A 14,586-nucleotide genomic window follows, 5' to 3' on the forward strand; every position below is an offset into this window, starting at 1 on the left:
AAGGAAAACAAAACTAGAAATGATCTCTTTTAACAGGAAATACATTTATAACAAAGAGAAACCTCTCCTATTTCACAGACTGACTTTGTTATTCCTCTCTGTCCAGTACATAGGGCCTTGTCAAATTTAAAATAATAAGTAAAAAAATAACAAGTTGATAGCAGAAGGGAGGAGAGTATGCTTTTTTCCCTGTTTACAGAAAAATGCCATATTTGAGAGTGGCAGCCCTATTCTAAGCAGTTCAGGGCATTTATGAATAAATTTGAGTTGTCTCTGTGTTACAAAGTGGATATACTAGTTTAAAATTGTATGTTTTTTTTTTTTTTTTTGTCTTTTCTAGGGGGTTGAATCAGAGCTGTAGCCACCGACCTATGCTGGAGCCACAGCAACGCAACTCCTGTATGAGTTTTGTGTGTTTTTTTGCAATAAGATATATATATATATATATATATATATATATATTCCTCTTTTTTGAAGGCAACACCCACAGAACATGGAGGTTCCCAGGCTAGGGGTCAATTTGGAGCTACAGCTGCCAGCCTACACCACAGCCACAGCAACACAGGTTCTGAGCCACATCTGCGAACTACACCACAGCTTGTGGCAACGCTGGATCCTTAACCCACTGAGTGGGGCTAGGAATCGAACCCATATCTTCATGGATACTAGTGGGATTCATTTCCACTGAGCCATGACAGGAACTCCAAAAACTGTGTATTCCATTTGGGTTGTGTTTGATTTAGTTCAAACACTATTTTACATGCATTTAATTTTGTAAAAAGAAAAATGAAAAAAATTCAATTTTGTTTTAGTGGCACTTTAGATATAAACTCTTATATCATAAACGATTTAGTTGCTCTTACCATTTGTTTGATTAGACTTGTCTGACCACATGCTATTTTGAAAAACCTATATGCAGATATCAATTTTATGACCCTTAAAGGATTTGTTGTCAGGGCAGGGTTTGTTCATTTCTCAAATTATCTAGATTAACAATGGAATTTCTCTTTTGGTAAAATTCTCACGACCTCTTCTAAATAGGTGCTATTTCCCATTCTGAAAAGCTATACCATATGCTCAGCTTATTCTAACAATGCATTCTCAGATTCTACTGTTCTGCTAAAATTACTATTGGTGTTATTATTATTGGGCAAATCCAGTCTAAACAGTTCTGTTAAAAGTTCTTTGATCGCTACTTGACTTATCTAAATAATTACTCTTTTTATCCATCTCAGCTGAGATGGCTTTGGTTACCACAGTGACTTCTTGACACTAAAAGCAAAAACAAAAATCATACATTATAAAAAGCTCTCAAAAAGTGAAGAAATAATTTACTTACCCGAAATCCAGTTTGGAAAAAATGTTTTATAAGAAAATGTCCCATTTAAAATATCCTTCAGTGTGAGTGCTCTTGTTTTACTTCCTTCAGAGTTAGGAACTTTGGGGGAGGAGGAAACATACTATTACTTAAAAGAAGATTATAACGCAAATAAATGTTTCATCTGTTATTTCTCATATAATGAAAAGATCTGCCACTGCTAAACCCTTGTTTAACTCGTCTTAATAACTTTGAGAATTATTTCCTTTTTTACAGGCATGCTAATGAGGCTTAGAGAGATAGTTTGATTGCCCGGAAAACAACACTGGTGGGAAAATATTGAGGAGTATGGAGGGGACTATGCTGAGCAGTGGGGACAATATTCTTCAGGCAACGAAGAGTTGTCAGTGGTTTTTTGTTTATTTGTTTTTCTTTTTTGGGCCACATTTGCAGCATGTGGAAGTTCATAGCCACAGCAACGTGGGATCCAAGCCATATCTGCGCCCGATGACGCCACAGCTTGCAGCAACACCAGATCCTTAACCTACTGAGTGAGGCCAGGGATCACACCTCATGGGTACCAGTCAGGTTCTTATCCCACTGAGCCACAGCAGGAACTCCAAAGAGTTGTCAGAAGTTTTTAAGACGGAAGATGATACTAGGTTCCAATAAGTCTAGGCCTTGCAAATTAGGATTGCCGACTTGCAATCTAGGCTTGACTAAAAACTTGGTCTTTAAGCAGTTCATTGTAGTTTCTCACATATGCTTGGCTTGGGTTTCTACTGATTTATTAATGATATATTTTAGCATCCAGTTTGGTCCTATGGCCTCAGCCAGAATCCTTACCTTCAGACATCTCATGAGAGACATTAATTAATTTAGATAGCTTCTTATCCAAGCCAGAGATTTTTATAAGGAGAAAGTGAACCAGAAGAAAAGAAAACCACATCATTTATATAAATGATCTTGGAAATTCCAGGAGTAGAGGTTTTCCATGTGAAAATTAACCCAGTGTAGCTCACAAACCACAAACAAATTCCACCTATATTTGAACTCTCCATAACAATGTTATGTTTCGAATGTGGTTCTGTTCTCAGAACAAATTCATTATAGAGACCTGCAACAGTCAGATATACCAGAAACTATGGCAACCAGCTTCTGACACTTCTTCACATCCATATTCCTGTTGTCCATCCTGCCTGTCTTACCCCTTCTCCAGGCTTTCACTTATAGAACCAAAACTTAGGAGAGTGTCCTACACCTTGAAGAGCATATGTGAATCTGGTTAATGCTCGTGTAAAAATAAAACTGTCAAAGATATGAGCTGTAACTTTAACTTCCTGCTAAACTCTTCCACAGCTTTCCATGACTCTCAAGATAAAGACCAAAAATGTTAGTCTGGACTATAGACCCTACCTGGTCTGGGACGGCCTACCTCTTCAGCCCCTTCTTGCCCTTCTCTCACTACTTTCCACTCCAAACATGGTAGGCTTTCTGTTCCTCAAATACTGATCCCTTTCTCCAGGGCTACTGCACCTCTCTCCCCTCTCTCCCTTCTCTGTATAACTACTCTTCAGCTTTTAGGTCTCACTGCAAGGGTCATTTCCTCTGAGAAGCCCTTCCTGATCCCCTGGTTTAGGTCTGGCTCCTTTGTTACACATCACCAAAGACCAGGTTCCCTTTTGTAAGAGCATTTCTCTTGGTTTAGAATGTTGTACATATTGGAATGATTATTTTATTCATATTTCTCTGCCTCCCACTGTATCCTCAGAACAACCACCATAAGGCCAGGAACCATGTCTAGTTTTGCTCACCATGACATCCCTACTGTTTAACACATAATAGGCATTTAATAAATATGTGTTGAATGAATGCATACATGAAATGAAGGATTGATGGATGAATGGAAGAGATTTATCCCCTCTTCCTTTATAGAATGATTCTACTACTAATTCCCTGTATGACATTGTAAGTCAACCTCTGGCATCACAGCTTACTCACCTGTAATGTAAAGGGCTGGATTAGAAAATACCTTCCAGTTCTACCACATGAGATTTTGAAATGTGATATACAACATGCTCTTTTAACTTTATAATCCCATAAATGTAAGGCCATATGATAAGGTCCAGTTGACCAACTGGATAACAGCATCTTCTGCTATTTTAACTGATTGACACAGTATATTCACACTGTATCTGCACTCCTGATTAGGACCATGAATTATTTTCTTAATTTTCTAAGAATTTTTCTGGTAGCTGTAAGAACATAAATGGCTAGTGAACCCCCTTGCAACCAGATATTAAATACTTCATAATATTAAGTTATTCTATTTAAAAAAAATCATCTTTGTACATTCTCTTTGAATCCTAAGTTCTACATGCCATACAATTATTCCTAATGAAAGTGCTTCTATTTACTTAAACACTCTTGTGCAAAATTTATATCACTGATTTTATAATTCCCATTCAATGAATAAAAGACCATTTTACTAAAATAGCATTAGGATAACTGCTAAGTAATTTAATGCAAGTTTATTTAACTCTCTTAAGAGCAAATTGCAGTCTGCTTCTAATGTAGTCAAAAGGAAATTCTAAAACGATTTGCAGTGCAAATTATTTTCCTTTTGAGATATATTTAATTGGTGTCTACACAATCCTGGACATAAAGATGAAAAAAATTTAGTTTAGTGAATCTCTTTATTGTGAATACCAAAAAAACTAGGTAATTGTTTAAAAAAACTTTTTTGATTTTAATTCAATAAATGAATATAATGTTGATACCTTTTGTCTAGCATAAATAATGCTTTGATTATTTGTGTAGTAGATAATGACTTGTGTTGTAGATATTCCTTTTTATATATCCATGCATATAATTTTCCTTACTTGCAATTATGCTTAATTGAGAAATTATCAGCTATAATTACTCTTCATTTTTATAGAAGGTTAAATTAAGTGAGCTAATTCAAGTGAAACATTTAGCTCTATGCTTGGCAGTCAGTGTTAGCTTTTACTGTTATCATAGTTTATGAGTATTCTTCAAATAAATATTTTGATCAGTGTTTCCCCAACTAACTTGACCACTGGGACTTTTTTTTCTTTTTTTTGAATGTCTACTAGAATCACAGTATGGGAAAAGTAGTTTTAGAATAAGTTATCAATATATATAATTAAGGTTTACTTTTATTCCAGTATAATGGAATTCATCAGTTGTACTTGGAACATCTTTGTCGTCATAGAGCTCCATAACTGAACTTTTCCAAACATAATCATAAGTATAGTTAGTTAGTACTAATAGCACATATATGGATAAATAAAATGTATTAAAAAAGGAGTTTCAAATTATTTTTAAATACCTACTCATTTTCCTTTCTTATCACTGAAAGTAATGCTGATTCCAATCAGATTATTCAAAAAGATTTCAAGGATTAGTAATTTTACTCTTTTTAACCTCTAATTTAGATTATCCAGCAAAGTTGTGTAAGAGTACATTTCACATTACTTCCTAGTTACTCATTTATTTTAAATGGGTACATAGTAGCTATAAATGCCAATATAGAGAATTTAACATGCCATATTATGACTCAATACCTGTAAAGCAATTTTAAATATGTATTAATTGTACTAATAATTACTGTAATGATAATAAGCTTCACTAGTGTCCAAAAAGTGCAAGTGGATATACAGAACGCATCCAGAGGAGCCAGCTGCACTTACATGGAAATAGGGTTTGTGGGACTGATTTGGGATAGGTGATTACTCCTAACCTTACATGGGGTGTAACCAGGGTTCACAAGGTGTGATTATTCTGGAGTCAGGCTGGGCTCAGAATGATACCAAATCAAATGGGGAGAATTCAAAATAGACATTCTTTTCTTTCTGCAGAAAATGACACCTGTTCAAAAATGCAATAAAATAATATATCTGCTCCGATGTTGCATTAGGTCACATACTAAGAGCTATAAAACATGTTCTTAGAATTTCCAATTCAAGCTTTTGTTCTTTGTACCCTCTAGGACAGTGTTCCATATATTGTGGGACACAATAAATGTTTGTTGAATAAAAAAAAAATCAACTGAACCGATTTTATTCTAGCTTGTTTTCACTAATTCTCCCCCAAAGATACACCTGTGCTTACTCTTTACCCTCTTGTCCATGTTATAAATTTTGTGTATACACTCTTGTACATGAACATGTCTTGGCTTAAGTATATATCAAAATTTAGTCTGTGGAGTTAGTTGGAATCCTTGTTTGAAAAAGATTCCTAATACTACTCAGCCATAAAAAAGAACAAAATAATGCCATTTGCAGCAATATGGATGGAACTAGAGACTCTCATACCAAGTGAAGTAAGTCAGAAAGAGAAAGACAAATACTACATGATATCACTTATATCTGGAGTCTAACATATGGTACAAATGAACCTTTCCACAGAAAAGAAACTCATGGACTTGGAGAACAGACTTGTGGTTGCCAAGGGGGAGGGGGAGGGAGTGGGATGGACCAGGAATTTGGGGTTAACAGATGCAAACTATTGCCTTTCGAATGGATAAGCAATGAGATTCCCTGTATAGCACTGGGAATTGTATCTGGTCACTTATGATGGAGCATGATAATGTGAGAAAAAAGAACGTATGTATGTATGTACGACTGGGTCACTTTTCTGTACAGTTGAAAACCGACCGAACTCTGTAAACCAGCTATAATGGAAAAAAAAATTAATTAAAATTTAAAAAGTAAATTTCATCAAAACTGAAAAAAAAGAAAGAAAGAAAGAAAGAAAGAAAGAAAGAAAGAAAAAAAGAAAGAAAGAAAGAAAAGAAAAAAATTCCCAGTCCTTATCTAAAACCCACTGTTTCAGACTCTCCGAGGAAGAGGTCCTGGTTTTCATTGTTTACCAAAAACCCCCACCCCCGCCCCCAGGGGATTCTCCTGCAAAGAATCAAAATGTAGTGATTTCACAGCATCTATGGGGTTTAACATATTCTTGCGCCTGTAAATGGTCCTTGCTTGTAAACTTCTGGAAGCTGGATGGGTCTGGCCGACTATAATTCACACCTTGAGGACAGGGACTCCCCACAACTAATGGAAATCATTACTTTCAAAGAACATTAATGGGGTCCTTTAATGTTTATGTCCTTATTCAGTCCTCTCACTCATTTTCTTACCAGGCCATGTCAGATGGATTCTTCTTTAGGTACATTCCCTCTGCTGATCTTGAGGAATAGAGAAACAGCAAGGGGACTGATTTTGCCCCAGATTAAATTTAAGCAAGATAACAGGGAAAGCATTGGTGGCGGAGGGGGCCATTGTTTTCTAGGTTTTTGAATGCGTGTATGTTTGTGTATAAATCAGTATAAATTGCATCTCTATGGCATCAGTCACACTGAACAAGTCCTAGTCACCTGAAAAATATTCCACAAATACAAGAATTTTCATGCCTTTTTCCAAATAATGTTTTGTAATGAATTATAATCTTTAATTCTTTGGGAAATTTAGTTTTGGTATCTATAATTTTTAAGCTCTAAATAGCTGAGCAGAAGTAGAAATGAATTCTGACAGCTCATCTCTCTCCCACATGTAATTGACACTCACTGATTAACACAATCTCTGGTAGTGCCCTTATAGTCAATGTGGCCCATCTTTAGTGTTACTCATACACTGCTTAAACACTGTAATTAACTATAGTTTTAATTATTTGCATTTTCAACTTATTAAGGCAAAGCTGAAAATTATTTTAATTACAAATCCGTGAAATTACAATTCACAGAAATGATTCACAAATAAGTAATGATTCACTGTTCTAATTCTTTCTTAAAACTTTGTTTACTCTTTATTAAGATTCTATTTCTAATTTCTGCTATTTAATTTTCTAGTCCTGAAAAATTGGGACTAGGTGTCAGAGCAGACATCTGATGTTAGCTCTATATTCATCACAAACTAAATGAGAAAATATGGTTTAAGTGGGCACACAAATGGCTGATAGGTCCTTTTGTTCTCAGGGTTTTTTTTGTTTTTTGTTTTTTGTCTTTTTGCTATTTCTTGGGCTGCTCCCGTGGCATATGGAGGTTCCCAGGCTAGGGGTCGAATCGGAGCTGCAGCCACCAGCCTACGCCAGAGCCACAGCAACGCTGGATCTGAGCCGCATCTGCAACCTACACCACAGCTCACGGCAACGCCGGATCTTCAACTCACTGAGCAAGGGCAGAAACCAAACCTGCAACCTCATGGTTGCTAGTCGGATTCATTAACCACTGCGCCACAACGGGAACTCCTTGTTCTCAGTTTTGTACTTGATTTGAAACTGATGCTTTTGGAAAGTGGCATGGGCTCCCAGGCATACCACACCTGAATCTGCTGGCTTTGCAAAGATGCTGTCCTCCAGCAATCGAATAAGTCAAGTTTGTTTCTGGAATGAGCACCACCATGGCAAGCATCTGAAGTATTAGGTTAGGAAATAAACTATTTAAAATTAATGCTGTATTTGGGTAAAGGCTGAACACTTTGAAAAATGGAACTGAGGTAACCAGTAATAAGAAATGTTAAGGAGTTCCTGCCATGGCTCAGGAGAAATGAATTTGACTGGCATCAGTGAGGACACAGGTTCGATTCCTGACCTCGCTCAGTGGGTTAAGGATCCGGTGTTGCCATGAGCTGTGGTGGAGGTCCCAGATGTGGCTCAGATCAGGCGTTTCTGTGACTGTAGTGCAGGCCAGCAGCTACAGCTCTGATTCAACCCCTAGCCTAGGAACCTCCACATGTTGCAGGTGTGGCCCTAAAATGACCAAAAAAAAGAAAAAGAAATATTAAAATTTACTAAGTTCTAATAAGTACCAAACACTCTACCTGCATGGTCCCATTAAAACACTCACAACAACTCTCTGATACAAGTACTATTATTTACACTACTTTACAGATCAGGAAATGGAAATTAGAAATAAAGTAACTTGCCTAATACATAAGAGAGCTAGGGTTTAAATCCAGCTCCAACCAATTTTAAAGACTGGACACTATCACTCTACTGTGGTTTAAAGTGAAAGCGCATCTGTAATGAAACAACAACACAAAACAAACACAAAAATATGATCAAGAACCAAGCAACATATGGGGTTTGGGGTGCAATAATTACATCTCAGGAAGTTCCCTTTGTGGTGCAGTGGAAACAATCCAGCTAGGAACTATGAGGTTGCGGGTTCAATCCCTGGCCTGGCTCAGTTGCTATGAGCTGTGGTGTAGGCAGCTGTAGCTCCGATTTGACCCCTAGCCTGGGAAATTCAATATACTGTGGGTGCAGCCCTAAAAGCAAAAAACAAACAAACAAACAAACAAAAAAAACAAAACTCAAAGTAAATATTAAGAGAAAATGAGACAATTCGAGCTTTGTCAAAGCAAAGAGGGCACTGTAAAGCTTTTAATGTCTCAGTGAAGAGTGTAGTATCTCTCAGTTCTGAACAAACTTTCCATGATTCTCTCTAAAAATAAAACTGCACAACCTAAGTTATTCAGAGGATTTGCCAGGTGTTAAAAGTCCGTTTTGTGGATAATGTTATCATCGTGCTACGTTAATTAGGGCTTTTTTGCATGATCTCTAAAGCAGTAAAGATCATAGGGTGTGGTCAACATAATGTGTAAGAACAGGAAAGGTAAATGCCATTTTGGTGACGCTGAGGGCGAAGGCAAACCTCGTCTGTATTCGAGGATTCACCTGATCTCCTTTGCCAGCTCATTTTCTTCTCATCTCTTCCTTAAATTGTGGTGTGGTTCATATTGGGGTTACTTGGGACCTGAGGAAGAGTCATGTCCCTCAACCATTTCTTTCTCCCAGAGTTTCTATTACAGAGCCCTTGCTGATTCACCCTGACTACTGCTGCCACATCTGATCCCCACTGGATTTTGTCTCTGAATTCCAGTCAATACACTAAACTTCCTCCTTAACATATCTGCTTGCTTATCTCACAGGCACTTCAAAATCAAATGTCTGAAACTAGGAAAAACAGGAATTCTGTGCTGCCCCTCTAGATATCTCCAAGTCAATGGCACTGTTGCCTATGCTGTTCCTCAATCAAATACCTGGGAGTTATTCTACCACCTTTGTCCAGCACCCAGGCCTGACGACTGCATCTCCAAAAATCTCTCTCTACTCTGCATGTCCACTACACCTCCAAGATCAAACCATTTCTCACTAGGTAGGCTGTAATGGATGCCTATTTGCTACACTGTGCAATTTCATTCCTAGTATTTCACTGTGGTTTCAATTTTTTTTCTAGTGACTGGTAATGTTGAGTTTTCTTTTCATGAGCTAATTGGTCATTTTTATATCTCCTTTGGGGGAAATGTCTATCCTTTGTCTATTTTTTTTTTTTTAGGGCCACACCTTTGGTATAGGGAGGTTCCCAGGCTAGGGGTCAAATTGGAGCAGTAGCTGCTGGCCTATGCCACAGCCACAACAGTGCTGGATCTGTCTGCGACCTCCATCACAGTTCACGGCAACCCCAGGATCCTTAACCCACTGAGCGAGGCCGGGGATCGAACCTTCATCCTCATGTATACTCGTCGGGTTTGTTAACTGCTGAGCCACAACATGAACTTTTCTTCTGTCCATTTTTAAATTATTTGCCTTTTATTATTGATTTGTAGTTTTTTATGTATTTTTTTTAACATATTCTGGATGCAAGTCACATATCGAATGTATGTATTTTTCTCTATGTTTTCCCATTTTCTGGTTAGTCTTTTCACTTTCTTGATAATATCCTTTGCAACCAAAGTGTTAAATTTCAATGAAGTTCAATTTATATATGTCTTCCTTTGTTGCTTGTGCTTTTGGCAATATCTAAGAAACCACTGCCTAACCCAAGGACAAGAAAGAAGATTTATTCCTATGTTTTGTTCTAAATTATTTTACGGTTTTAGCTATTACATTTGCGTCTCTGGTACATTTTGAGTTAATTTGAATGTATGGTGTGGGGAAGTGGGTCCAACACCTTTTTTCGCTTGTGGATATCCAGTTGTTCATTTGTTAAAAAGACTTTCCCCGTTAAACTGTTGTGACATCCCTAGTCAAAATCAATTAACCACAAATGAAAGTCTTTTGCATTTATTACTTAGTTCTAGTCTCTTCATCTCTGTGTTTGTCCTTAGGCCATTATCACACTGTTTTGATCGTGTAAGCTTTGTAGTAAGTTTGAAATAAAGAACTGTGATTCCTCCAACTTTGTTCTTCATTTTCAAGATAGCTATCCTAGAACCCTTGCATTTCCATATGAATTTTAAAACGAGCTTGTCAATTTCTAAAAAAAAAATCATCTGGGATTTAGATATGGATTGCATTTAATTTGTAAATAAATTGGAGGAGTATTGCCACCTTAAAAATACTGTTTTCTGATCTATAAATATAGGATCTCTTTCCGTTTATTTTTTTTGTATTGTTTATTGCTAATGTATGGATATCAATTGATTTTTATGTACTTATCTTGTGTTTTGCAACTTTTATGAACTTGTTTATTACTTTGATAGCTTTTTGAAATGAATTCCTTAGGATTTTCTAAAAACAATTCATGTCATCTGCAAATAGAGATAGTTTTACTTCTTCCTTTTCAATCTGGATATTTTTAATTTCTTGTCCTTACCTAATTGCCCTGGTTAAAACCACCAATAAAATATTAAACAGAAGTGAGGGAAGACATTCTGTCTTGTGCTTGATCGTTAACGGAAGAACACTAAATCTTTCACCAGAGTGATGTTAGTAGAGAGCTTTCTTTGGATGCACTTTATCAGATAGAGAAAATTCCTCCTACTTCTAGTCTGCTGAGTATTTTTTTTTTTTTTTTTTTAGTGCAAGAGACTGTGTTAAATACCTTTTCCTATGTCCATTGAGGTGACCATGTGGGTTTTGTCCTTTTTTTCTACTAATATAGCTTATTATGGTAATAGATTTCTCAATGTTAAAACTTGTGATATTCTTGAGATAAATCTCAAGTGGTCTTGGTGAATAATACTTTTTATACATTGCTGGATTTGGCTTGTTAGTATTACGTTGAGAATTTTCCCATCTATATTCATAAGAAATATTTATTTATAACTACTATTGGTCTGTAACTTTTTTTTTGTGTGACGTCTTTGCATTGTTTGGGTATCTCAGCAATACTGACCTTATGGGATGAATGGAGAAATGTTCTGTCTATTTTTTGGAAGGGTTTATGAAGGATTGGTTATAGTTCTTCTTTAAAAGTGTGGTAGAGTTTACTAGTAAAACAAACTGGATTTGGGGTTTTCTTTGTGGGAAGTTTTAAAATCACTAAATCAATCTTTTCAGTCGTTATTATTCTAGTCAGGTTTTCTATGTACTCTTGAGTGAATTTTGATAGTCTTTAGAAATTTATTCTTATCATCTAAGTTACTGATATATATATTTTTGCCCTTACCCATGGCATATGGAAGTTCCCTGACCAGGGACTGAACCCGTGCCACAATAGCAACCCAAGCCATTACAATGACAATGCTGGATCCTTAACCCCCTGTGCTACAAGAGAACTCCTAAGCTATCTCATTTTTTGATACAGAGCCTTTCTATCCTGTTCCTTTAAGGAGTCCTATCACATCAGTTCTTCTTCCAAATATAAAATCATAACATCTTAACATTTTTTAATTTAGATACTAAACAATCTATTTTTAATATTAACAGGAATAAAAATTAATATGGATTGTAACATTCTGTTTTGGCTACATATTTTTTGTTAATTCTCAAAGGTAAGTTCTTTGTTCAATATATAATAAGCAATTAGTAAATTAAAGACTGTTTAGTATTGATAATCCCATGGAAATATTATTTCAAATTGTGCCTAGCATGTTAATTATTGCTAGATTTTAAGACAAGTTTGACTGTCTCTGGTTCTGAAAAAACTTCAGCCCTGATTTCATATCCCCAATTTGAGCTTTAGAACATGTTTTCTCAAGGTATAAATATGACTAGATACTATTGTATAAGTTATAACACAATTTGCTTTGAAAATCAGAGACAGGTAAACTCCTCTGCATAATGAGAATCCTCCAAGGACTTGGATTGTTTGTGAAATTATTTAGAATTTGGCAAAACCCAAAGAGAATTTGCCAAGATTCAGCCTCTGTGATTTTTAAAATCCAAGTGCAAAGTAGAGAACTATAATCTTCAAGGTTGATATATTTACACTCAGCTGAAAAGCTCTTTTATGTCCATGAACTTTCTGAATGTTTTCCCCAGCCCTTTAGACTTTCCTATATTTCCTCCAAAAGAACAGTGAATAAATAAGCTAAAACTCTTAAAGATGTTTGAAGGAGACTGCTTCACAGTTCTGAATGTTGCTTCTGAGAAAATTTTAGGTTTTAAAAACATATTCACATCTTCTTTGATGATAACTTGGTCTCACATATATCTTACTTTACAAAAGTGGTTGTTGAGGTTATAATAGTGGTAATAACAACAAGATAATAATAATAACAATGGATTTTTGACTAAAATACAGACATTCTAAATGATAATTGTTCTTACAAAATATTGATTTATCTTCTGTCTAAATCATCTGTGACTTCAGATACTTTCTGAAATAAATTATACAAGGTATTACATACCCACATAAGCAGTCACTGTAAACTTTATATATCTGTGTACAGTCGTAAGTACATATGTATATATTTTTCCTGTGTTCATTTGTTTACATAACTGTGGCCTCACAGCTGTCAATCTCCTTTTGACTCCTTGAATTTCCTAAATACTATCCTGCTTCAGAGACTTTGTACCTACTCTTCCCTCTGCATTGAGGACAATGCATTCTTCCTGTCTTTAATATTTTGGCTCAAATATCATCTCAGAGAAGACTTCCTTGACTACTTCTGTTATAAACTGAATTATGCCCTCCCCCCAAAATAAATAAATTGAAACTCTAACCCTCCATGGGACTAAATTTGGAGATAGGTCCTTTAAGAAGGGTAATTAAGACTGCCTGAGACCGTAATGGCGGAGCCCTGATTTGATAGAGCTGGTGGTGTCCTTATTGGAGGAGGAAGAGACATCAGGAGTGCACATGCACAGAGAAAAGCCATGTGAAGGCAAAGCAAGAAGGCAGCCATCTACAAGCCAAGTAGAAAAGCCTCCAGAAAAACTAAACAGCCCCAGACTAAGGGGTAGAAATTCCTATGTGTTTCGCATTTGATGAAAATAAAAATGGGGAAATTTGCAAGTTCCCATTTTTATTATTATGTGAGTGAGCTAAACAGATCTTTCTCATTTCACCACTCTATTTCCTATTTGTTCCTAAAATCCTGCCTAATTCCTCAAAAGCTCTTTTAATCCTGAGACTAGTATTCCTGGGACCTGCTTTCTCCTTGGAAAAGCCCCTCTTTTCTTCTTTCACTTGGACCCTGCAATCTAAGTGACCCATTGGTCTAAGTGAACCCCTGATCCCAACATGGGTGCTGATGACCAAGAATCCACACTGGATTCTTACCATGCTTTCAAAAGGAAGTCTGAATTGTAGTACTTCTTTTGTTTCCCCAACTGCCAGAAGGATGAGCAGGTGGAACTAACTACTTGAGTGGGACTAACTAGTGGGAATTCATTCATTAATATATAAATAAATGAATGAATGTTTCATAAGTGAGTTTTAAGTTTCTCAAAGGAAGACCATTCTTATGCTGGCACATAAATCCTGTGTTAGAAATACTAGGGCTTTCTTAAGGCAAATGTGAGGTAACCGGATTTCTGATGAAGGGTGAGAGGAAGGCTAAATGGAAGCTTACTTGGCTTTGAATTTTCTGTTCTTCCTTCCCCTTTTTCCTTCCCTTCCCTGCCTTGCCACTTCAGATCCTTTCTCACCAGCCACTGGGCACATGTGAGACTGAGAACTGGACCTCAAGCTCCACGCTGGGGATGGTTGAGGAGTAAGGAGAAAGGAGGGAAGTCAGAAGGGTGCACTTCACATAAGGGTTGCCTGTACCACTGACTCCAGGGAAGAAGAATTTCAATCCTGGTCCTGCTCAGGAAAACTGAGAAATGAATAGTCCCCTGTACAATTTATTTAAGTGACATTCTGAGAAGTTCTTCAGCAAATTTAAAATTGAAAAGGAAGGATATATGGAAAAAAATAGTTCTCAGCTTTTTTATGATTTTCTGTTGCTAAATGAGTACTAAAATTTCATCTGAAGTTTAATATGATTATTTTACTCTGCCTGAAAATGACTTTGCTCTGAGAATTATCCTGTTGGTTGAAACAGAAAACTAAGTTATAAAATGACATAGAT

The 14,586-nt window shown here is 36.3% G+C and overlaps 1 protein-coding gene across 1 annotated transcript in view; it reads right to left on the reverse strand.

The window, feature by feature from the left end:
• The window catches only part of FAP (fibroblast activation protein alpha), a 70,977-nt gene that overhangs the window by 54,098 nt on the left and 2,293 nt on the right, over nucleotides 1-14,586 (reverse strand). Inside the window, exon 3 of the mRNA XM_005671884.4 lies at nucleotides 1,340-1,438. Within this exon, the coding sequence (XP_005671941.2) occupies nucleotides 1,340-1,438 (99 nt within the window). The remainder of the gene's footprint in view (nucleotides 1-1,339; nucleotides 1,439-14,586) is intronic.

Source organism: Sus scrofa, chromosome 15 (genome assembly GCF_054392235.1).
Source record: "Sus scrofa isolate SSC_HxYL_T2T_F1_AM1 chromosome 15, Sscrofa_HxYL_maternal_Yorkshire_Landrace_v2.0, whole genome shotgun sequence".
NCBI classification, from domain to species: domain Eukaryota; kingdom Metazoa; phylum Chordata; class Mammalia; order Artiodactyla; family Suidae; genus Sus; species Sus scrofa.